The 24,796-nt window shown below is 28.0% G+C and overlaps 1 protein-coding gene across 1 annotated transcript; it reads right to left on the bottom strand.

Moving 5' to 3' along the window:
- Positions 1-557: 557 nt before the first annotated feature.
- LOC135922860 (ubiquitin carboxyl-terminal hydrolase 7-like) lies at positions 558-23,799 on the bottom strand. The gene is made up of 33 exons (XM_065457362.1): positions 23,700-23,799; positions 23,529-23,624; positions 23,370-23,472; positions 23,229-23,324; positions 23,062-23,138; positions 22,808-22,872; positions 18,758-18,955; positions 17,960-18,090; positions 17,251-17,305; positions 17,014-17,094; positions 16,576-16,666; positions 16,262-16,344; positions 15,918-16,027; positions 15,634-15,787; positions 15,181-15,439; positions 14,716-14,785; positions 14,295-14,355; positions 13,470-13,540; positions 13,096-13,159; positions 12,139-12,237; positions 11,675-11,771; positions 11,286-11,378; positions 10,828-10,895; positions 10,416-10,570; positions 9,810-9,909; positions 9,591-9,658; positions 9,253-9,361; positions 5,702-5,934; positions 3,789-3,935; positions 3,358-3,637; positions 2,953-3,000; positions 2,529-2,691; positions 558-1,405 (listed from the first exon to the last, which is right to left on the bottom strand). Exons 1-33 carry the CDS (start codon positions 23,746-23,748, stop codon positions 1,320-1,322), a joined length of 3,660 nt encoding a protein of 1,219 aa, XP_065313434.1. The 5' UTR covers positions 23,749-23,799; the 3' UTR covers positions 558-1,319.
- Positions 23,800-24,796: the final 997 nt, after the last annotated feature.

Raw genomic sequence — 24,796 nt, 5'->3', positions numbered from 1 at the left:
AACTATAAATATTTGAAAAGAATTTTTGGGGACAGCCCGAAATAATTCTAAAAGCAGGATAAGCGGTTTAATACTGTATTCGAATGTCAATTTAGACTTCAAATTTTTTTTGCTTTCTTGTTACCAAAATACTATTGATTAGATTTGTGTCGCTCTATAAAAAAAATATAATATCTAACCTTTTTTTTAAATCGTTTGGGGTTTTACTAGGTTCTTTTTCCTATCTTTTTAAATCATTGATAAATATATATTATTTTCGTTTCGATAAAATAATTTAAAAAACATATTATTGGACGTGGAGAAAATAAAATAATGAAATCGTAAAATTTGCATCATAAATAAAGTTTGAAAAGTATAAAATTTATTTATTATATATATAAAAACTACAAAACATTTAATAATCATTCTTAATTTATATTTTATTTCTTAAATCCTTTTAAATACAATGTTTTATAGCGAATAAATTTTATCGATAAAATAATTAAATTTAAAAAAAAAAATTTACAACAGGTACAAAAGAATATACTAAAAGTAAACACATTTTATTATAAATTTCTTTTATTAAACGCCTAAGCCAGCAAAAATAAAATATAACTTAACATCCATCGGAGGTTTGGCAAATTTTTGTTATAATCAATAAATGAATGAATGCTATTAAAAATTATGGCCATTACTATAATAAAAAGGAGATAATAATTTTTTTGACATAAAATGCCTTTTAAATAAAGAAATATAAAAAATTATTTACAAATTGCTAATATCAAAAGTTGATACGAAACAAATCTCTTATAAATATATGATTTTTTTTTATGATAGGGGGCGGGAGATATGGTTATATATATTTTTGTAGGACTGACAAAACTAACTGTTTTAATATTAATGTATCTTTGTAGGACTGACAACACTACTGTTTTAATATTAATAGTTACAATAAAGATATTTATATAAAAATAATATAGCCTATTAATTAAGCATGACATCGTTATAAATATGTGTATATGTTTGTAATATAATTTATTGGGAGATTTATAATATATAAATAGGGAAATCATTGCTAGAAAATTATATGTAGTCAGTCGGTATTCATACAAAGAAACGCTAACGTGTCAAGGAAGTAATTGTAAAATAATGGGAATTATCTTAAGAAACAGGGCGGAAATTAAAAGGGTTTGAATTAGACTATTTAACTTTGCAGCAAATAATAACAAATCGAATCTGAATAAAATTAATTATAGGGGAATTCAATACCTCATATTAATAGGGTTTTCTTTTTCAGATAAAAAAAATAGCTATAAGGGAATATGCTTGTAATTTATAAATTAATTATGAATTTTTATAGGCTTTTCCATGTAATTGGATCTCGTTTGCTTGGCTATTTTGTTCATGTGTTCCATACCTATCCAAACTATATTTTTAAACATTCGTTTTTATGTGATAAATAAAGTTGTATATAAGGTTTTTCCCAGTCAAGTCACTTTTTCTTAAAAACACACCTCATAACGGTGTTAACTAAATTGGGAAAATGATATTGTAACTAAAAAACCCTATAAATAAATAATAAATCTAATTTTTACCCTGGCTAAATTATGGTAAACTGAAGAAATTTTTTTAAGCCAGGGTAGTTTCCGATAGAGGTCTGCAATTGGCAGTTTTTAGCCTGCCCGTCCATTCTGTGGGCGTGTCGAGCGAGTGAAAAAATTATAAACATATGAGCGAGCAGATTAAAAAATACTTTTTAGAACAATGGGTGGGGAAATTTGAAATATTTTAGGTTGAAATGATATTTATTACAGATCATTTTTTTTAATTACAAATTAAATACTTTATACGTTTAAGTAAAAAATAGATCAAAATAAAATAAAGAGCCAAACAAAACAATAGTGAATATTAAAAAAACATTGGGGATTGGGCGAGCGGATTAAGCCTTTTTAAAACAAAAACGGTCCATTTCAGGCCTCTAGTTTCAGGTATGGTGTTAACGGGAATCAAACTCGACCAACAAATTATTTTAAAATGTTGCACTATACCAACTAGGTGACTATTGTAATGATGGTTAGGCATGAAGTGTCAACCAATGCTAGTTTTCGTATCAATTAAAAGAATTTTTTTAAAAAAATTGTCGATTTTATAAGACTTAAAATACTCGAAAATATAATTGAATAATGCCAGTTTTCATTGATTGAAAAATCAAATATAATAACCTCCCAAAAACTTATTAATTATGTATGACAAGGCACGTGTTTATACTAAAATTAATGTAAGGAATGCTTCAAATACAACTATTCAAATTTATATTTAGAATAATAGCATCATATCCAATCTAATAACCCTGAAAATAAAAAAGTAAGAGGAATGATAGAACTTATAAATTTCGGAATAAGAATTTAAACTGGTATCAAAATTAAAATAAAGTGAGAGGAAAATTATGCTTATCCCATAGTCTATTTTAAATTTAAAACTTAAGCAAACCTCATCATAACAATTGTTATAATGTATCTATTTTTTTAAAAAAGGAGATAATGCAAAACCATCCTTGGCTGTTTTAAGGTCGGTTAAAGGGATCCTATATTCGGGCGTGACTTCGTTAACCCTTCCTTGCGAAATGAAGTAAAATTTGTATTTTTCGTATTCTTTGTCAGAGATATCTAATCGATTTTGAATCCGGGACTTTATAGCTTCGAAGTGTTCATCCTTTATAAAAAAAATATATTATAATGTTAGAAGAGAGGTGTATATATATTTGAAAAATAGAAGGATAAAGTCGAAATAACTATCTATCGAAATAAGCTAACTGACATTATATCAACAAGCTTCCATCTATATTTATTTTTTTTAAACTAAAAATCAATTTAATGTACACTAATAATATAAAATTTAAAGTAATTCAAGCATCATAAAAGTAAAGCACTTGTAAATGACGAGTAAATTTAAATTTTTTTAAAATATCCTCACGTTTTTAACTTTGACGAAAAATGGTATACCGAATGTATTGACAATGTCCTGTTATATTAGAAAAAAAAATATATCATAATATTTTATAGTAAATTAGTATATGAAATGATATTATAATAAAAATTTAAAAACAATGTAAAATTAATTAAATGTGGTTAATTTGTTTTCCAAGCAATAAACATGCCGAACCAAAATACAAAAAAAATAAATAAACAATTATAAAAATGCTAGGAATAAAATCTAGTACACAATATTATAAAAATTTTCTGTTCAAACAAACAAAAGAAAATACAAACTTCACAACCTAACCCTCGTCCCCTCCCTCTCATTCCTATCACCCCTTCGGAACGGTGTCAAAAATCTTAGGTCGTAAGTCAGGTGTGATATAAACATCGTAATCCTTACTCTAAAAAAATGGGTACAAGGAACGAGCATTTCATCTGGCCCAATCTCTTTTTGATCGCGAGGTATTTCCTCGATTCTCAGTAGCGGGGCTTGCAAATTAAGGCCGGTTCCCATGATCGGGTTGCCCATTTCGTAGGACATGGGGTTTGCCACGCTCATGCTTGACGATTTAAATTGGTGTTGATCTAGAGCCGTGTTCGAGGACGGGGGTATCAAATTTTCTAGCTTGAGTTCGTTTTTAAGGACAGTGGCCGTTTTGAAGCTTTGTATATCTACGACCCTGTTTCAAATGAATAGTTTTAGGTAATCATCGATAACGATAAGTTGTTGATGAAATTGCAATAATTAATTACTGAATTTACATTTGAAATCAAGCTAATTAAGTCCTAATAAAAATAAGTAACATTGAAACGTAATAGATAATGTCAAACCTTAATTTTAGTTCTTTGATGGGATCGGGTGAGTCAAAAAAATCGAGTCCGGCAGTGCAATTAATGCAATTGACGTTACCACTGCTTTGATCATCCATCAGATTGTGTTGAGAATTTTGGATATTAGGGCTGCCCGAACGATTTAACCTAAAGATTGGATTAAGGGGAAAGGGAATAGGTGATGAGGATGATATTTTTAAAAAAAAATTGCTGGTATTATAATTCTTGTATATTATCTCTTATTTTCTTACATCATATTAACTAAAATAATATCCCTAACTAAAATTTATTCAATTACTTAAGTAAAGAATTAATTTTTTTTTAAAAAAATAGGATATAAAAATGAGTAATTCAAATCAAGACTGAACCGAACTGTTACACCGGTATTATTTACAGAAACCCGAACCGTTAAAAATTTGCACACAAACATGAACCGAACTTCTAAAATGCCGTGAGCCGGTTTGAATCTTTTGATATTTTAAACTCTTTTATATGAATAATAATCAGTTTTGACTAATAACTATCACTAATTATTCTTAGATATTTTTATATATTGCTATTTGAAGCTACCCAAGTTAGTCTATAGAAGTGCTCTCAGTATAGTAGGGTAATAAGCTAAATGTCGGCTAATTCTGCTCAATTCTACGGGCGTGTGCCGAAGAAAATGCGTTAACATTAAGGCGTTTTATTTTCTATAAGTTGCTTTCACATTTGAACTTCAATTTATTTAAGAAAAACCCCAAAGCAAAAGTGATGGTTTTACACGGTTTATCCGATTTTTATCTTCAATTTATTTAAGAAAAACCCCAAAGCAAAAGTGATGGTTTTACACGGTTTATCCGATTTTTATAGCCGACTAAAAATTGGCTGAAACCGTAAAAAAAATACTAATTACCCAACTATAGTTCTCAGTCATAAATTTCTTTCTTCCTTATTGGATATAATTTGATAGAAGAGAATCTTGAAAATATTTTAATTGTATACGCCTCAACATTATTTTTTAGAGAATGATGATAAACTTTTAATAAGGATGTTCACTTTACATAATTTTAATATGCTTGTATATGCTAAAAAAAACTAACCCGGTTATTAAAGGTTCAGACCGAACCGATATTATAATTTTTTCACGAATCGAACCTGAACAGTTATATTTATCTGAACCTAATTCGATATTCGTTAATTTGAATTCCTGACAAAAAATATTAAGTAAATAACATTTATTTATTAAAATTTGGTTCGGGGCCACACTAATATGAACTATGAAAATTTCCGGCTCATTTTCTATGCATCCTGATCATCCTTTAAGAAATTCACTCTAACAAACACACATAATCTTCCAATTAAATACGCTTTCTGAGGTGCTTAATTTAGTAAAACAGGAAATAAATATTCCAAAAAAGAAAATCTACACAAATCAAGTTCTACTACCAAACACTATAGAATTTGTAACTGATTTCAGGTACAACTAGATTCCTACACTGTAAATATAGAATAGGCCTTTAAGAGGCTTAAAAGCCTTGATACGAGTTGTTTAACAATAAATACTCTTGCAAAACATGGGTAAAATTTCCTCTATTCATGATGATTTTCTGTAATGTTGCATTGATACATTACATGTATGATGAGAAAATTCAAAATCAATAATCCTGTTGAAAGATGTAACCTCAGATTCCTTGCTCAAATAACAAGGATTAAAACAGGGTCTCAAACGTGGAAAACCAAGACAACTGTATACAAAACTATTTCTTTGATTCATTTAATCATAATCTTACAACATCGAAAATATACATCTCACAGCAATGGATACCATGGCCAAAAATGATGATTTCCTCAGCAATAATTTCAATATATATACATTTAGTAACCATTTTATTCGATAATTTAATAATCATTTTATATAACGAATTCAAAACCTGGAAGGGGAATTATCCCTTGCAACCCCGCCGAGGCAAATATGATTACTGTTAAGTAAAATAGCGGACCGGAAGGAGGCGAGTATTTTTTTACGGGCGTCTTGCAATAGGTCCGCCACTGTGGCCGATTTGTTGACGTACACAACCAGCTCTTTCTCCTCCTTGTAATGACTGTCAACCCAAACGCATTTGTATTGATTTTTGGCTTCAAGCTCATCCAAGGGCATGCAAAGCTAATTAAATTTTTAAAGCATATATTAATATATATACGGAGGGGGGAGAACTGCACGGGCACAGTCCTTATCCCGTCCAGACACCAAAAATAGAGTCAGGTTATTACATTAAAAAAATTTCGGGTTCGGGTCAAGTTGTAGGAGCTGTTTGACCCGAAAAATAAATATTAATATAAATATCCTAATTATACAAACATTGAGATTTGGGAAATAGATGTCTAAGCATTTTTGCCAGCTATGAGCAAAATCTTTAGGTTTATATAATGTTATTTTGGTTATAATCTTAATCGGGCTGTTTTTTAAAATCGACCTTATAGGGCTTTTGAAACACCACTATATAAAACCATATCATTTTTTATTTATCACATTTTTTCCTTAAAATGTCAATCAGAATAACATGTCATTTTCAATTATTTTATTATTACATAACCATATATGTGATTATATTTTGAATTGAATTATATAGTTAAAAAAACAATATTATTACATACTTTACTTTCATCATATTCAGTTTAATAAAAATTTTTTTACTAATATCTATAAATAGCTTCATATTTTTATATTTAAAAAATTATTTTAATGGATGCCAAATTAAAAAAATTGGTGAAAAGATTAAAAGCAATGAATATGAAGTAAGGGAAAATGTCAATGGCTCTGAGGCCTAGAAAAAGTTTTCATTTATATAAGATAACAATAAAGAAAACTTAATTATGTGAGTTGCAATTTTTGCAAATATATACACGTTTATAATCCCATAACAAAAGGTTAATATTATTTATACAATAAATATATATTAATAAATAATTTCAGTCATTAATCAACTAAAAAGGAATAAATCTGTATTTACAATGGAGAGTATAAAGACTCAATTAACAATTGTTAGCCTTTTAAAAAGCGTGTTCAAAAGTAATTACCATGATTTGGGACGTGATTTAAGATCACTTGTAAGAATTCATAGGGAAGGCTTTGTTGATTGTTGCCAAAATTGGCTCAAACATATGGAAATATCGATGTTAAAAGCATCATTCTAAATTCCACGACAATCACTAGAAATTTAATAGATACTGCTGATCGTATATGCAATATTAAACGCATATAGGGTCTATGTGCTGGTAATATGAAAATATGGTTAAATTATTCATAATTTTTTATAGCCACCATAGACCTCTGGACTGATGATTATGAGAAAGTATCCTATGTAACTCTTATTATTCATTTTTTAGACGATTCTTAGAAACTTAATAAAGTTGTAATGTTTACATGCAAGTTTGAAGAAGAAAAAAAATAAGGGTGAAAATATTAAAAAAGGAAATTATTACAAATTTCACCGTATTTAGGTATTGATTTTATTAAAAATTATTATAAAAATCATTGTATATCAGGATTCTGTAGGCCATATTTATCTGATAGACCAATGAACTAATTTAATTAAAGCATTTGAAAATCGTAAACGATTGAATTGTGCTTCTCTTCTTTTAAATACAGTATTAAGGAATACCTTTAGTAAAAAAATATAGAATTTCAAGGTCCAGATATATCAATGTTTTGATGATTGTAAAAGTTTAGTTACTTATATGAAACAGAATGGGTATGCTAAATCAACTTTTATTAAATTGTAGCATTAAATTTTTGATTAGTTAATCACTTTGATAAGGCACTTCATTTGTGCATTGAGACTAGATGGAATAGCAGAATGATGATTGAATCGATTTTTAATCAATTCAATAAAATATTGGAGATTCTCAATTCTAGAGGTGAGTCGATTATGCTCGAAAATATAGATTATGAATTGATAAGAGACCTTATCAAGTTTCTGATGCCTTTAAAAATTGCGAGTGATGAAGGTGATTTAAACCCACCATTCACAAAGTTATATTGTGTTATCACATAATATTGAGTTATTTAGCTCATCCAAACTTAAACTCGCAGCTTAACCAGCTGTCGCAAAAATGACAAGAAATAATGGTGGATAAATTTCAAATAGATATATTCCGCCTAAATTTCGACATTTTTTGTGCCAAAAATTTCGGGATATGAAAATGTTATCCCGAGAACATTAAAGATTTGTGCCAACATGCCTAGGAGATCAGCAAAGATATGATTGGACAAAAAACTATAAACACCAACTCACGATCTAGCTCCTATTCAACTGAACGAGTAGTGAATAAAGGTTCATTAAATTAATAATAAAATTATGAATTAAGAAATAATAAAGTAAATATATATCTTTTAAAATTACTATTATATTATGGATATTTTTTTTCTCAAGAAAATACTGAGGCAGATACGTTTTTGGATTTCTCTATATGGGAGGTTGACAAGGTGTTTTTTGATGCTAGCGTTGAAGCTGACGAACTTCAAAAAAACCTAGAGGCTAAATCATATATTTAAGATAATATTTTAAATAAGGTTGAGAGTTTGGAAGTGATGGGCAAACGTAAAAGTGGAAGGCCAAAACTTCAATGGGGCCATATAGTTAGAGTCAATATGAAGAAGTATAAATTAGATAAAAGAGATTGTATGAATAACATAAAGTGGAGAGAGATGTTGAAGGAGCTTACCACCAGAAAAGGTGAAAGCTAAAGAGAAAAAAAAACGTTTTTTTAAATGGTGGAAGACAAACCGTAATGACTTACCAAATTTAAATATTTTGGCTTTTAGATTCCTAATGATCCCTGTTTCGTCGGCTAAAAGAGCGTTTTCAGCTGCTGGTAGGGCTTTTGGAGAGAAAGGGACTTGTTTAAAACCAGATAAATTGGACTGATCATTATTTATATATCATTATAATGTTCATTATTATATTTTTTAGTCTCTATAACTGTTATATCATCTACATTCGAAGCCTCTAATTTTTAAATTCGATTTATTTTAACTTTTATAAAAAATTAAATAAAATACAACTTAATATATATAAAGTGATTAGATAAAATAAATTTTTATTTAAGGTGGCGATGATCAAACTCAAATTGTTTATTTGGGCTCGGCTCGAACTAAATAATGTGCCCTCGGGCTAGGGTCGGGTTTGGACAAAAATAAATTCGGGCTCGGGTAGGGCTGCGAAAAAATCCCTTTGCATACCTCTAAGGGTGATTCTAAAATGTTATAATACGTTATTTTTAAACCTTTATGTACATTACTAGACAAATAATCATTATAATTTATATATTTTTCTATGTATTCTAGCACCTACCTTTACAATGCATAAATAAAAATTTTTTAAAAAATAACTAAACAGAAGTAATTTTTTTTAAAAAAATGAATAGTTGTTAATTTGGATCAAGATATGACCCGAAAAAAAACATCCTTTTATAATATTACCTTCTGATAAAATATTTTGTGAATAGTGGGAGCTTTTGTCTGTTGAAATATTTCCCCGAATTTTCCAGAAAACGAAGATTTTATGGGATTTTGAGGCGTGTCCCTATATCTATAAATTCCATTTTTTTTTAAAAAATATATATAATAATTAATGTAATATATTATACACTTTTAAAAAATTATTTTTATGAACACATGTTTACTACTCGCCTGATTCAAATTCATTCGATAAACCAATCACTAAAACGATAACACCTTTATTGCGACGAGATTTTAAAAAAAAACATTAACAAATCTTTCTTCTTTTCATTATATAAAATATGAAGAAATTATATTACGGATTGGTTGTGAAAAATTGTAGAAGCTTCTTGTCGGTTCCTATGTAATTAGCTACGTATTGCATGGCCTAATAATATCATTTTAAAATTAAGGTTAATTCCATAAAATTTATATTAAGCAATAAATGTCTAAGAAATCTCGAAAATGGAATCAAATATTTTTTAGGCTATATTACTAAATTTCAGAAAAATAAAATAAATATTATGTAATATGTATACTTCTTGATATAGCATGTGCGTGGATATGGAAAGCTTAAACCCGGGATCGTTCATCTTATTTTTATCGCAGAACTGCATATCGATGTGGTTATATATATCACTGAAAAACGTAACGAAAGTTAAATGGTAATATAAAATGATTTAAAATGTTATTCCCACCATTCCTTTTATGTTAACTATTTATATTATATATTTTTAAAAAATTTGGCAATTTCTATCTCACTTCCCAGTACTTAATCTCCCACTTCATCCTATTATCCTCTTAACTTCGTCTACCCTACCTGATATGTCGATACTAAATTTTATCAAATACCCATACATCCATATCCAGCCCCCATTTTTATCCAGCTCAGCCTATTACTCTTTTTAACCTGATATTTTGTAAAATTATGACGTGGGATAATTTTTGATATAAAGGCCGTCAAAATGTAAAATAGTGTCAATACAGTTTTTGACACCAATATCAGCATCTATCCACAATCAATAACTTGAATAATGAAGTAAACCCAAAATATACTTTCTTATTTAACATAAAATTGACTGCAAGTATCTGTATTATAAAATAATTCTTTTACATTTTTGAGAAATAAGAAAAAAAGAACATACCTAAAATAGTGCATGGGTGTAGGGAAAGGGTAAATGGATAAATCGGGTAAATCTTTTTGAAAGACAATGATGTCGCCGTTCATTAGTTCAGAAATGACTCGACCCAGGGGCTTGTCCACTTCTTGAATGGGGCACGTTTGCGTGTAAGATATTTCCTGGTATAATAAAAACGGAAAAAAAATGGCATTTGTAAAAAGTCAAATAATTTTAAAGGAATTTTTTTTAATAAGTAATAAAAAAAATCAGTTGTATTTTGTTAACATTTGTTCAATCAATCCATGAAAAAAAAATATTTTAAATAATTCAGTTTAAAAAAAAAAATTGCAAATATCAAAAAAAAAATTAACAAAATATTATATTATTTAATTTGCGAATACATGATTGAATAATAATTTTTATATAAAAAAAATACCTCGTAAAAGAATAAGGGAGTATTGTCAGGCAAACCAGCTCTCTGTCTCATCACGGGAGCTAAATCATCTATTATAGGTTTATTTAAAAAAGTATATAATAATTCAATATAAACTTAAAACTAAATTTCCGATAACATATCAAAGCTAAAAAAAAATTGAACTAGAATTATGTACAACTATAATTCCGTTAATCGAGGGGATTGGATCTGTGCGAGATTCAAAAATTAATTTTCCAAAGTCCATAGTAGTTGTTTCAAAATGTTTTTAATAGAAATAACCTCAATTTATTTTTATAAAAAAAAGGAGCTATAAATATATATAATATGCTTATGATAATCAATTTCCAACTCAATATAAGACGATTATACTTAATATGTTTGCAAATTTTTCCTTTAAGGATTGTAAATTAGTAATTTAAAAAAAAACAATATGTAATGAGAATGACAATGAGTTATACTTAAGGGCCTGTTGACATCGGCATAGGCGTGACCACAATAATATATCATTTTAAGCTTGGGATCATAAAATTTTAGGAAAAGTAACACTTGGGCTTTAAAAAAAATGAGATAATGAAAAATATAAAAAATTGCAATGTATTAGACAAATATCATTCAAAAAAAAGATGCCTTAATAAATGAGTAACTGATAAAATAAATTAAATGTCTAATAGGACAGATGTTAGGATAGGCTTAAACCAAACCCAGACCGATTCAATGATCAGCCATTTTTAGAATCACGGTCGTAGCTGGTCTTCATCTATCATCGGCACAGTCTCCGAAGATAGGAGAGTGTGACTTTAGTCCATTTGACAAAAACAAATTATATTAACGAATTAATTAATATTACTTAGACTATCGAAAGGAGGCAGAACGGGCTGATCCGCGTCCGGGATTACAGTTTCCAAAAATACGGTCCATATTTCTCCCGCCACAAAATCGTACAGCTTTTTATAAATCGCAAATTATTTTAAATCTACATGTTAATAAATTAAGAATAACGGTTGATTCTTTTTTTTTAAAATCAAAGAAGCATCTGATGTGATTGTCTTCAAATGCAAACTAAGTTTAGCCAGCTAAAAAAATGGAACAATTACCCAAATATACTAGCAACTAGTGTTAATTAACTAGTTACCGTTAAAAGTTAAAAAGTAACTAGTTACAGTTACAAGTTATTAATTTATGTTAAATTATTTAATATTAATATCCTTGAAAATGATATGTGGATTTAAATTTCGATTAGTTTTTTTTAAACTACCACAGAGTAAATTTAAAAATATGTATATTGTATTTATGTGTAATTGTAGTTTAAACCTTTTTACTTTCGTTAGATGGATCGATGTTGGTAAAACGAATGGTATTGTTAGAACGCTTGAACAAGGGCCATACCCTTATTTGACCAGGAGCGTATTTCTTAAAATATATTTTTTTATCAAAAATATATCGTATAGCAACATGGATGATTTTTTTTCCTTACATATTTCAAAAAAAATAATTCTACGAAAAGACAACTCGCATAAACATTTTCCTATCCATTATATAAAACGTTGTAAAAAAAAGGAGTCTAATTTGAACAAGAAACAATATATTTCTTCCGCGTGGTCTTGGCATACATTTTACAAAATGCATTTAAAGACTCTTCCAAGTGCATTATTATAGCATCGTCAGTCTAGGTATTATAGTGCGCACAAATTGAGCGTTTCAAGCGCAAATAATGCATTTCAAATGACCTCGTGCAAATTGGTAAAATTAGAGTTTGGCGGCGTTAGCAACCATTTTAAAAAACGCAAATAGGTTTGCTTTTCCGTTACTTTTTATTATTATTTGCTGTGAAATATTATATAAAACGTAATATAAATATCTTACTTATATCCTAAAAAGGAATATTTGGAAATTAAAGAAATAAAAACGCAGACGATAATATAATTTTCAAAAGGCAAATCCTTTTTTTTGAGAACTTATTTAAAATGTTGCGTTTTGCAACGCAGCGTTTAAAACGCTTCAATTTGTGCGCACTATTATTAATGTCATTGGTGCAAATCAAATTTAATATGATATAAATTGTAAATAAATCACTTGTCCTTTTTAAAAATGGAATATTTTGAAAATACGTGAAAATAAAAAGGCAGACGATAATATAATTTACGAAAACAAAACAAATTCTTCTTTTTTTTTTAATAACAGTTACAATTTTGAATAATACGTTCTCGATTACGAAAAGTTAAATCAATCAGAGCTTTAGAATTTAGTTAGGCATAAAAAATATTTTACCAGGTAATTAGCTAAATCTTTGATAAAATCTTTGAAATAACTCTCCCTTCGACTCTTGAATGTCCTTTAAACAGGTTTTATAATAAAAAAAAAATGAAATTAGAGATCGTTTTATAAAATATAGTTAATATTAATAATAAAATTGTTTCATTAAATTATTCATATTAGAAACCAATAAGAAAAAGGTGAATTATTTATATATCATGTGACCTAGCTCAAACTAAGCCAGATGAGCCTGCTTTTGCCTGCCAACACGAACTTATATTTAATGTCTAAAAATGACATTAAATTAAGGGCTGTAAAATGGTTTGTCATTTTGCTTAGTTTGCGCCCAGACCCATTAAAATGACAGAAAAAAAAGGAAAGAATTTTACCTTTTGACGTGATTTATGTGATCGAATAAATCGTGGCCGTTATGCCCGTAAAAATTGTCCTCGAAAAAAATCTGTACCAACATAAAAAAAAAATTGAAAATAAAAGATAAATTTCCCGCTTTTCATCAATATAGCACGGAGAACAAAATGGCTAAAATTAAATATATTTAAGAGAGGTATTTAATTTATGGCCATGGTTCAATAATGGGTCATGATAAGATCGAAGTGATCCTTTAAAAGTCGGGGTTAAAGGACCAAACCGTGCGCACCTTCACTAAGAGGTGGCTAGCAACTATTTTGAGGAAACCTTTTTTAACAACTAGACAAATTCTATTTATAGGCAAGTTCGGATAAATTTAAATATTTTTATAAATTAGATAAGGATTCATATTTGCCTTATATTTTAGCCATAAAAGCATCCCTAAGCCTCGAGATTTCGCTTGTGCCATCTATAAGCAACATCTTTAGGCTCGTAATACTTTTCTAGATAAAATATTGCGTTGTTTTTAAAAATCGGTCAAAACCGAGCCGAAATATATATAACACTACTTCATCTATTATGCCGAGACGAATGATATGGTCTGATATAATAATTGTTCGTTAATAATGTATCCAAGTGTGTGAGAAAAAAAAAAATTTTAATTTTAAAAAAAAATTAACACAATTAGACAAAATGATAAAATTGAAATGTCCGCTGATGAAAAATTTTGCAATAATATAATTATATTTTCCATATTCGCTTTATTTGTTTTTCCACCATTCCTACAAATTTCTAAATATATATTACTTATTGAGAAGTTATATAAAAAATATTTAAACACTTACGTCAACATTAAAATACAAGTGAGCTTCATTCTTCTCCTTCCGTTTGATCATCTCGATTCTCCTAACAAAATAAACAATAAATATATGTGAATTCAGAGTATGGAATGAGAAACCCTCGTTGGCCGGGTTAAATTAAAGAAACCGTAACTAGTCTTAAATATAAGAACACAACCAGATTCCCTTTTTGATTTAAGGGAAAACTGGAATCGGTTATTATTTTTTCCCCGGAATTCGGATGCAAGAACGTATTGGGAGAAAATGGATAGATGGTAAATTAATCATTCATTATATATGATAAAATTAAACAATATATATTTTTTTACGGAAATAAATCTTTTTTTCTTTTTAATTCTTGAATAAAAAATGACAAATTTCGGAATGTTTAATAAGATTGTTTATTTGGAGGAAAATGGGTAATTACTTTTCCTCTTTCAACCTCTCCACTAGTAATATAGGAATATCGGCTTCGGTGACAGGACTGAGAACGTGATCTGCAAATGCACAATAATTCAAGTTAATAAATAAAGTAAGTTAATAAATAAAGTAAGTTAATAAATAAAGTAAGTTAATAAATAAAGTAAGTTAATAAATAAAGTATTTAACAATAAGGCAATTGGGAGGGAGTGAGGGTAGAGGAATAAATCTGCTATCAATGCTTGAAACTTAATCGCATTAAATGAATCATATTTACCAACTTAATTCATATAATTTAGAAAATCATTCCTAATCAGCACTTATAGACACTCTTAGCCAATATAAAATGTCTCAAACTTATGAAGTCAGATCAAAACTAGGTTTTAATTTAATTATCAATGTCTGATATAGATATGTGATTTAAAAAAAACAGGACCATTTTTAGTTAATAATTACTACAATATAAATAAACCTTTAGCTGACTCCCTTATATAAACCAACATGTAGGCGTTTGACGTGTTCCTATTTGTATTGCTGTTTAATTGAGCCTGGGGTGGCGGGATAGAGTTGCCCATGGGATTGTTGTGAGTTAAATTGGGATTCTGTTGGTTTTGGGGGAGGGTGAGAAGAGGAGAAGTCGGATCAATATCGGGGTCTGATCCGCCAAAATTATTATCTATAGCCTCGCGTTTCGCGCATCGGGACACCACATCATCATCGAATTTGCACCACTGTAAATGTATTATTTATATTTCGAATTTTTTTAAACTTCCTTTTAATCGTGAGCTTTATATGATAGTTCTAAGAAACTTTTATTTCCAAAACTAAATGATATTTCACATATTTTTCTGATGATCTTCTTAACTTATATAATATGCATTATCTCTCCTATACCATTATTATTATATTTTTTTTAAAAATTGACTTTTCCGTTAGCTTTGGGATCTATGTAGACAACGTAATGGCCGCCATGATTATCGCCGCTGTGGACTAGAACCGCGTGAAGTATGTAAGTTGCCGGCGAGATTTCAGGTCTATCCAGAAAATCTTCCAAAATCAGTTTTTCTGGAAATTCGAACCTTTAAATTTGAAGCATATTAAAAATATGTCATCATCGTTCAGGTTAAGAATGATCGAATAGATGTTTTTAGTGACAAAAAAAAATATAAACGTTGTAGAGTCCCATGTGGGCCAAAATGTATATAAAACCTGTCGTTAATTTTGACGTTGGTATCGAGAGTAGGGTCGTATTCGTATCTCATAAGTTGTAGGTGTAAGACGGGCGGGAAAGACACAAATTTAACCCCCTTTTCCGCTTCCTTTATTTTCAATAGATATTTAAATTATATATGTTCCTATAACCAATGGATAAATGGAGTTGGAAAAAAACTGGAGTTTTTTTTGTTTTGAATTTTCTTAAAAATAATATTGTATAAACAAAAAGCATAAAATTCCAATTTCAAAGGTTGCATCTAATAGAATTTAATTTTTATTTTATATTTAGGTTCCATATGACATTGCAAGAGAAAAAATTTATTTATTATAAATATAACTTGTAATCCATGGGCCCCAGCATCGTATTTATTCTCCCCATCGAGTGTTTGGGGATTAATGTATTGTTTGAACGATTCGTAAACTGGAATGTGCCAATTTTATAAGTTAAGTAAAATATTTTAAAAAATTGAAATTGTTGAATCATATCACAAGTAAAGAATAATTATATTTTTTTAAATTCTTTATTATTATTAATTTAATAAATAATGTCATTTAATTTTAAAATCTTTCGACTTTTTTCTTTCTCAAATTGATTTTATATACTGCAATACGCATTAATACTATATAAAATAAATTGATGATGATTGTATACTATTTTTCATGTCCTTAACGTTGAGTTGGATGTCGTAGAAGGCTTCGATACAGGATGAACAATAATCGACGTTTTTACACTTGATATAAGACTTAAAAATTTTAAATATATATATTATAAAAATCAGAGATATACTGATTGATACTCATGGTATCGTGATCAGCTGATACCGGGTTGGTAATGGTACTATCAGCTATAAAAAATGGCATTGGTGTGTATTTGGTAAAAATTCAATTATTTTTATAATGATAGTTTTAAAAAAAAATCTAATTTTTTTTTAATAAATTATTTAATTCTTCCGATTTGAAAAAAAAATAATTAGTAAACATGGTTCATTAGTGGCCATAAAGCCTGAATGACTGAAAAAAATTCATCAAGATCTTAAAAAAATCACGAAATTACACAATATAAAGAGAAAAAAACTAATTTAATACTCACAATCATTTTTCCTTCAAATAATTTAGGTATTTTCCCTTCGACGAGACTGCCTTTCATTTTGGATTCGATTTTATCGAGCAACTTTCAGCGAAATTTTGTTTGAAGAAGAAAAAAAATATTAAAATTGAATATATTTCTATAGTTTAACATATGAGAGCATTTAAAGGGTAAGACAGTATAAAAAAATTGTTATCATGCATACTTATTATATTTATATGTATCTAATATAACGCTTACCACTCTGCAAAATTCCTGGACATCGTGCTGCATGAATGAATCCAAGGTTTCCCAGCTTATAAATGAGAAGAAAAAAAAACATTTATGTAAACAATAATTATGACTGTATCTCTTAACTTGTCATTATAAAATTTACGTCTTTTAAAATTTAAAATTTCACCCCATCCCTTAAGCACTTTCATAATATATAAAAATAATAATATAATAATTCAAGGAATAAATATTAACTATTATCAGGAATTTACAAATATACCATTGATCAATCACAGTATCGTCAACTCCCACCCCCCTCCATTCCGACTTAGTTATCTGATTGATTGAAATTACAAAAATCTCATCTTATATAGTAGCACTTCTATGAGATAAAGTTATCACAAATAAATGATGCTCAAATGTGAAAGCACTTGTAATAAATTGTAGTTCACCCCCTTTCTCGTAAATTTAGGTTGATATTCTTGATTGCATTAACAAAATGGTGATTCGTATCCCCTTCGCCATTTCATACAACAGACAACACGCAAATATGTATGAGGTCTTTAATGGGCAAGTTTTTTACGACGCCCGTCCATTGTTTTAATAAATTTCATCCCATCCACTTATTGCTCCAACCTCTATTATGCATATGATACCTGGTTAAGTCTTCATTAACCCATACCAGGCATATAACGTTTGTAATATATATTAACATTTTTTTGAGAAAAATATATACCCGAAAGATTTGGTGACTTTTTTGGTGCCGACAGGCTTATCACATGTTTGGAGTTCGTAAAATACCCTTTGTAGGGCTAATGCCACGCTATTTCCAGCGGCATCACCTTCTGTCGGAATTTGGTACACGTCCTTTTTTTATGATTGAATGATTAAAATATTCCTTTTTTTTTAATTTTAAAATTTGTCTTTCTTAGAGATGTCTTTCTTTTTTCCAAATTTTATTTCTTACTTTCTTAAACCTGACCATATCGAATTTAATCTATTCTATCAATATAAATTTATTTGGCAACTCATAAAAATTAGATTTAAAAAATAATTATTATTAACTATCATTGAGAAATTTTCAATATATTTATTAATGAGCTTATATTTATTGGTTAACAAAATATATACATGACCTATATCATTTTTCGTGAATAAAAGAACATTTGATTTCCATAAATCATTATAATAGGTTAGGGTTTAACAATAATTATAACAATAAGCCTTTTACTTTTCCTCATTTTTAGATAGGGCAGAAAAATTAAGATAAAATTATCTCATCTCCACACAAGATTTTGAATGGAAGTACAAGCCTGACGAAATAAATTTTGCTAAATCGATAAAAAAAAATGAGCTGGCAGAAATCTATAATTCCATATAAACCATTACTGCACACAAATTGAACGTTTCAATGCAGCGTTTCAAAAGGCAAAGGTTGACGATTTATTTACAAAATCTTTTCCAATTGGTTTTGTGGCTTTCACTCATCTCAAGATAATAACATTCATTTTTTAATTTTTAATAATTATTAAACCTTCCTGAGTTGATTGGTGAAGAAAAGGGTTTGAAGGATGGAATTCATGTAGCAAGTTGCCCCTTGATTTTTAAGTCCGACATATCCCGTATGCTTTTTGCTGTCCCAACTTACCCCGTGGGGTGCTTCGGCCCTTACGCTTACTTCTAGAATGATGCTATCATCTTTGTAATAACCCTTTTCGGGGTCCATGAGTTCCTTTAAAAAACGTAAATTTGAAAATAAAATTATTTAATTTCACCCTTACCTAGACCTGTGCGCCGACAAAACTATCGGCGACCGGCGCAATTTTCAAAAATCTAATCGACGGCTGGCGGCGCGCCGATATTTAGCGGCTGTCAATAAAATCGGCGCAGTTATAAATTTTTATAACATAATTTTTTTTAATTGCTTATTAATTTTTTTTTTAAAAACAAATAAATATACACTATTCTAAAGATATCTCGGCATATTTTTTAATATTCATTTAATAGAAAACTCAATATAAATCCAAAATCGATTTCGTAATTTTATAATTATCATGTATAAAAATTATTTTATTTAAATTATTGGGACATAATGATGATCTCCTTGAATTTAACGTCAATCCGGCGGTAGAGAAAATTCTTTCACTAGATGTGCTAGTCGCCGGAATGCAAAGATTTTTTTTGTCGAGACTGGAAATATTGGGAAGTTCACTCTTCTTTTCTCTCCAAAAATTTAGAACATCCATATCTTGTCAATGTCGTTTTCCAAGAAAGTGGCATTCTTGTTCTAAGTCACCTAACTTGGAATCATAATTTATATTTGTTGAATGTTTATTTGCCAATTTTGTCAAATAACTTGAATTTAATAATTCATCTTCATCCTCATTAGCTATATTTACTACCTGATTATCATCATTCTCTATAAGTTTAAGATGTTTTATTATAAATTCTGAAGCTGAGCAATTTTGCTCTATTAAATACTTTGACACAATTGAATTTTTAAAATCATGGATCTAAAAGAGAAGCCAATACTTAGATAATTTTAAATAAAAAATAAAGTATATACTTATTTAATATTATTTGCAGATTACAAACCGGAAATCGTAATGCAAGTTTTTTTAATATATTTTCCTTAAGTGAAATAATTTCAGAACTATCACTATCATTAACTATTAAATGTGTTTCAATTTCACTTCTAAAAAGTAACGCCATGTTTAAAGTAGGCCCTTTTTGTACTGAAGGAAATTCGACAGTTTCTTTAAATTTTGAAAGAAATGCTATTAGTTCTTCTATCAGATCAGATTCATAATTTGAGAAAGTGCTTCCCAATTCTTTTCAAAACATTATTAATTAAAACCTTATTTAATCAAGATATGCTTTCTAGCATAATTAATATATTATGCCAACGTGTTGGGCTTGGGACATTTAATTTTTAGGTTTTCATATACGTGGAATTACTGTTATTATTATCATTGGAATTGCCAATTTGAAAACGGGTACTCGGGTATGGATCAATGCTGTCAAGATCTAACATGTCTGATGTTAAATCTAATGTACTTAGACATTTTCTTTGATATTCCTAGAATTAAAATTCAACTTCTGCAATTTTATATCTTAGAGCAGTAATAATTTCCCTAATTCTTTTGCAAAAAATTTCCAGACTATGGATTTTTTATCATCCAGAGTTAGGATACTAAAATTATTTATAGAATTATTAAATGTAGATACATCCATTTTAAAAATATGTAAAATTATGGTAACTTTTGGAATTTTAGATTTTTGATTGATTGAATTCTATAATGAGTCAATATAATTATGATTTTAAAATAGTAGAAAATAAAAATTCATCAAATTCCTGATTGACATTAAAAAATTACAAGAGTGATGTTGACCAATTATTAGAATAAAAAGGTATAAAATATGAAAGAAATTTCTGTGCCGGCTGTGCGCCGCTGTGATTTTCTTAAACGGCGGCATTTTCGGCATAACCAAACCAGCGCACAGGTCTACCCTTACCCCATTTGATTATTTTAAAAAAATTAAACGGGTTCATTTGAAATAAAGTTCATGAAGCAAATTTTTAAATGTCCCATAAACTAGCCCCATTTTTTTACAGTAAACATTTCCTATCACAAAATAAGAGAATTATTAAAAAATAGTAATTATGGGTCATTCCATATCAAATCAGGTGCCTCTTGGCCATCTCTTTCATTTCTGTATGCAGAGTATAGATGTTAACTAGATCAGCAAAACAAAATTAAAACTCGATAGCATTTAAATTACCAGAGATATTATTAGGGATTAAAAGTGCAAAAGAAGCCATTTTAATTTGCCTATTGTGGATTTTAAATAATTAGTTGCTAATTAAAAACAAAATCAATTAGAATATTAGGTTTGATAAATTATGAGGAAAATTTTTTTCCATAAATCAATCATTTAGTTCTTTAAATGTCATAAAGACAATGAAAAATTCTGCATTGGAATATATAGTCATCTTTAATTTTGACATATTATTTGCGTTAATTATTGTAAATATTGGTTTACATCAAAAGTTAGTGAAGGAAAAACTCAGTTAATAAGTAAAAATAAAAAATTTGCAAAAATTGGAAGTCCCAAAAATTTAGTTTTATACTTTCCAATGAACATATAGTGTCTAATGTAATATAAAAAGAAATGTTAAGTTTTTCTCCCTAATTAACAATCTTTTACTTAGTCACAAGTAGCAAACTTAATATTCAAATTTATTTTAGTTTTTAATTAATAGTAACTATGAATCATTAAATCCTCGTACTATTTTTTTTTATCGGAAACAAGATGGTAGGCTGAAAATTCCCTTTTCCCACTAATGTGGCATGGAATTACCCCTTTTATTGTTATCAAGGATGCACTGATACAACCTGCTCACTTGTACTGATTATATTAAAAAGCCTGATTTGGGTAAATTTTTAAAAAAAGCCCATTTAAGATCATAACAAACATAACATTATGTAAGCCTAAGGATTTTGCACATAGCTGGTGGACATCTATTTGCCATATCTCGATGCTTACACAATATTATTTTGGCTAAAATCTTAATTAGTTCCGTTTTGAAAAATTGACCCAAATAGGGCTTTTTAACAACACTAGTTCCTGCCAATTTTTCAAAACGGTTAACTCAACATTTTAGCCAGAAAAATATTGAAGCCTCGAGATTTTGCTAATAGATATCCAAACCTTTGTTCCATCTACAAACAAAATCTTCAGGCTTGCATAATATTATTCTAGATAAAATATGGAGTTAGCAGTTTTAAAACGGCTCATACTAGTACTGATATTACCAAGTATTGGGCTATTACAATTAACTGGCAACAATAGGACAAAGTAGGTGAAAGTGATAAACGGATAAATATGGATCTATCAAATAGTGAACCCAAGATAGTAAAAAAAATGAAAAGGGGATCAGCTGAGAAACTGGCTAACCCTATCTGGCCTAAGCCCTTATCCAAAAATATATTTAATGTATTAATGCTACATTTTGTTTGCAATACTTAATTTAATTATTAGAATTTTTATTTTCAGACACAAGCCCATTTTTTTAAACCCCAGGTCTGGCCCACTAGAAGATACAATAAGTGTATGGGCTAGCCTGGCCCATGAATGTCTCTAATCTGTGTAAAACTTTAATACATCTCTGATTGTAATGTTTGCATTTCAAAATTAGGAATGTGATGATCCACAAATTGTCACAAATTTTTACCAATCAATATTTGGACAAAATTAATTATATTAAATTAAAGATTCCTAAAATTTAAAAAATAATACTTTAATAGTCCTCACAAATATCAACTCCATTATATAATATCATATGTTAATTCTTACAATTCAAAGTTAAATGTATATGTATATGTTTCATTTGAATAGTTTATTCATTTAATCAAACTTTATAAAATTTCAAGATCTCTATATCCTATTTATGATTAATTATTTGGAATTTTATAAGTATGTTAATTAAAGCTTCATTATTATAATACGAAAATCAAATTAATTATAAGGTTTAAGTGCTTGTTTTCAGGTAAGTTTAATAGTTATGAAATATAAAAATTACTTTAAAAGACATGAATTGATTATATCCCCAATCATTCTCCTTAACATAGAATAGGTGAGATATTTCTGTAGCATTTTTAAAAAAATAAATAAATATTAGTACATAATAATAAATATTTATTAAATTTAACACAAAATTATTAATAATAAAATTGCATAATATCTATTACTGTAAACAAAAATATCTAAATAAATTGTTAATTCTTAGTATTAGACTTATGATTAAATTTTTGTTATTGATAAATTATGTAATACGTTTGCAATAATCAACTCCCTTTTCTTTGTCTTGAGCCAAAACCTTTAATACAGCAGATGCATGACATGACCAAGTTCTTTATAAAATATTATTCATTTATGTTATTAAAAAATATATTAAAAATAGTTGTAAAATAAATATATGCTTGTTTAATTATTTTATATACTGTGATTCAGCTTCAGCATTGCATTGCAAAAAGAAGCCTAAGAATTTACTGACAGATGAAACTCTTTCTTGAGTTCTTACAAGACCTAAAATTTTCCTATAAAATGTAAATGATATTAATATTATTTATTTTTTAATAAACCAAGGTAAGTTTCTAATGTAACAAGGTGGTGATAATGCCTGCTTTGAGAATTTACTAAAATTTTCAATCTTAAACTGAAATGTGGCTTGTGGCCTACTATAATCTGCGATGTATCAAAATAAAAAATGATATTAGTTGTAATTACAAAATATGATTTACCATTCTCATCAAATTCATCATCTATATTAGCTTTAGGTGTGTTTTCATTAGATTCCTGATTTGGTTCCACTTCCATGGCATTATTCAAATCAGATTCTAATTAAATTTTAAATATATTTAACAATACATAAGATAAATGGAAAATAAGGATTTATATATTAATTATATTACCTTTATCATTTGTAGTATTCAATATATCATCTGTTTTATTTATTCGCATTTCTTATATGATTTTAAAGATAGAATATTGGTCGCGTTTGTTAAAACCAAATTAAAATTGAAAATTATAATTTAATCATTAATTTCTTCCTCATTAAATTTTTATAATACCATCTTAAACAGTCAAATTAATCCATTTATTTTAATATTTTATTTTTGTCATAAATCTAATTATTTTAATTAACTCTATTTGTCCGATAATATAATAGTTTTTCAGTAACTTGACTTTTGACGATTTAGTTGGAAAAATAGTGCCAGATATGCCATACTTTAATCCATAAGTTCTGACTTTATAGAAGCTAGAAAATTTGAGAAATTATTATATCTCATCCAAATATAAAATAAAGAGAGAAAAAAATACTAGTTAATATATTATTTCTATATTGCTATGAATTTTCTCATACATTAAATCTGGTGGTACAAGATTCATTTGAATCTATTGATAAAAATTTGGGATTTTTTGTTCGAGATTATCCTAAACAATGAAGATATTTTGTTTCATCCAAGATAAAAATGATAGTTCAACTTCTTTTAGTCCATTATACCCTGATACTCTGGTGTAGCGAATAATATCGCTAAAATACTGAGCAAAAGTCGTATTGCTTATAATTTTAATCAGGATTTCTATTTTGTATTAAACATTTTGAAAATGTATTGTTGAATTTTGGATTTCTGCATTTAAAAATTATAATTTTTCAAGTATAATTAATATTTTGATTTGTAGCAATCTCAATGCAAAATTTATTTATAATTTCTAATAAAGGTTATCTTGTTCTTGGGGAAGGTCTGAATTTAAAGTTAAAGGAATTAAATTTAGAGGATTACACTTTAAAGCGACAGAAAAAGATGTATTCGAAGAAGTCTCCAATTTATTATGCCATTATTTCAAATCAGCTAGTGACCATCATAGACAAATTTATTATTTGATTGCACAATTGCAAATATAGAAAATCGATTCAAACAAACCGGTAATGGATTATTTAATTAATATAGAGCAATTTGCGATTCAAAAATTTATGGATATGATGAGATGATTTTGAAATGGATAG

The sequence above is a fragment of the Gordionus sp. m RMFG-2023 genome, chromosome 1, assembly GCF_954871325.1.
Source record: "Gordionus sp. m RMFG-2023 chromosome 1, tfGorSpeb1-WG-v2, whole genome shotgun sequence".
Taxonomy (NCBI): domain Eukaryota; kingdom Metazoa; phylum Nematomorpha; class Gordioida; order Chordodea; family Parachordodidae; genus Gordionus; species Gordionus sp. m RMFG-2023.
This window is presented reverse-complemented; position numbering and strand designations above follow the sequence as displayed.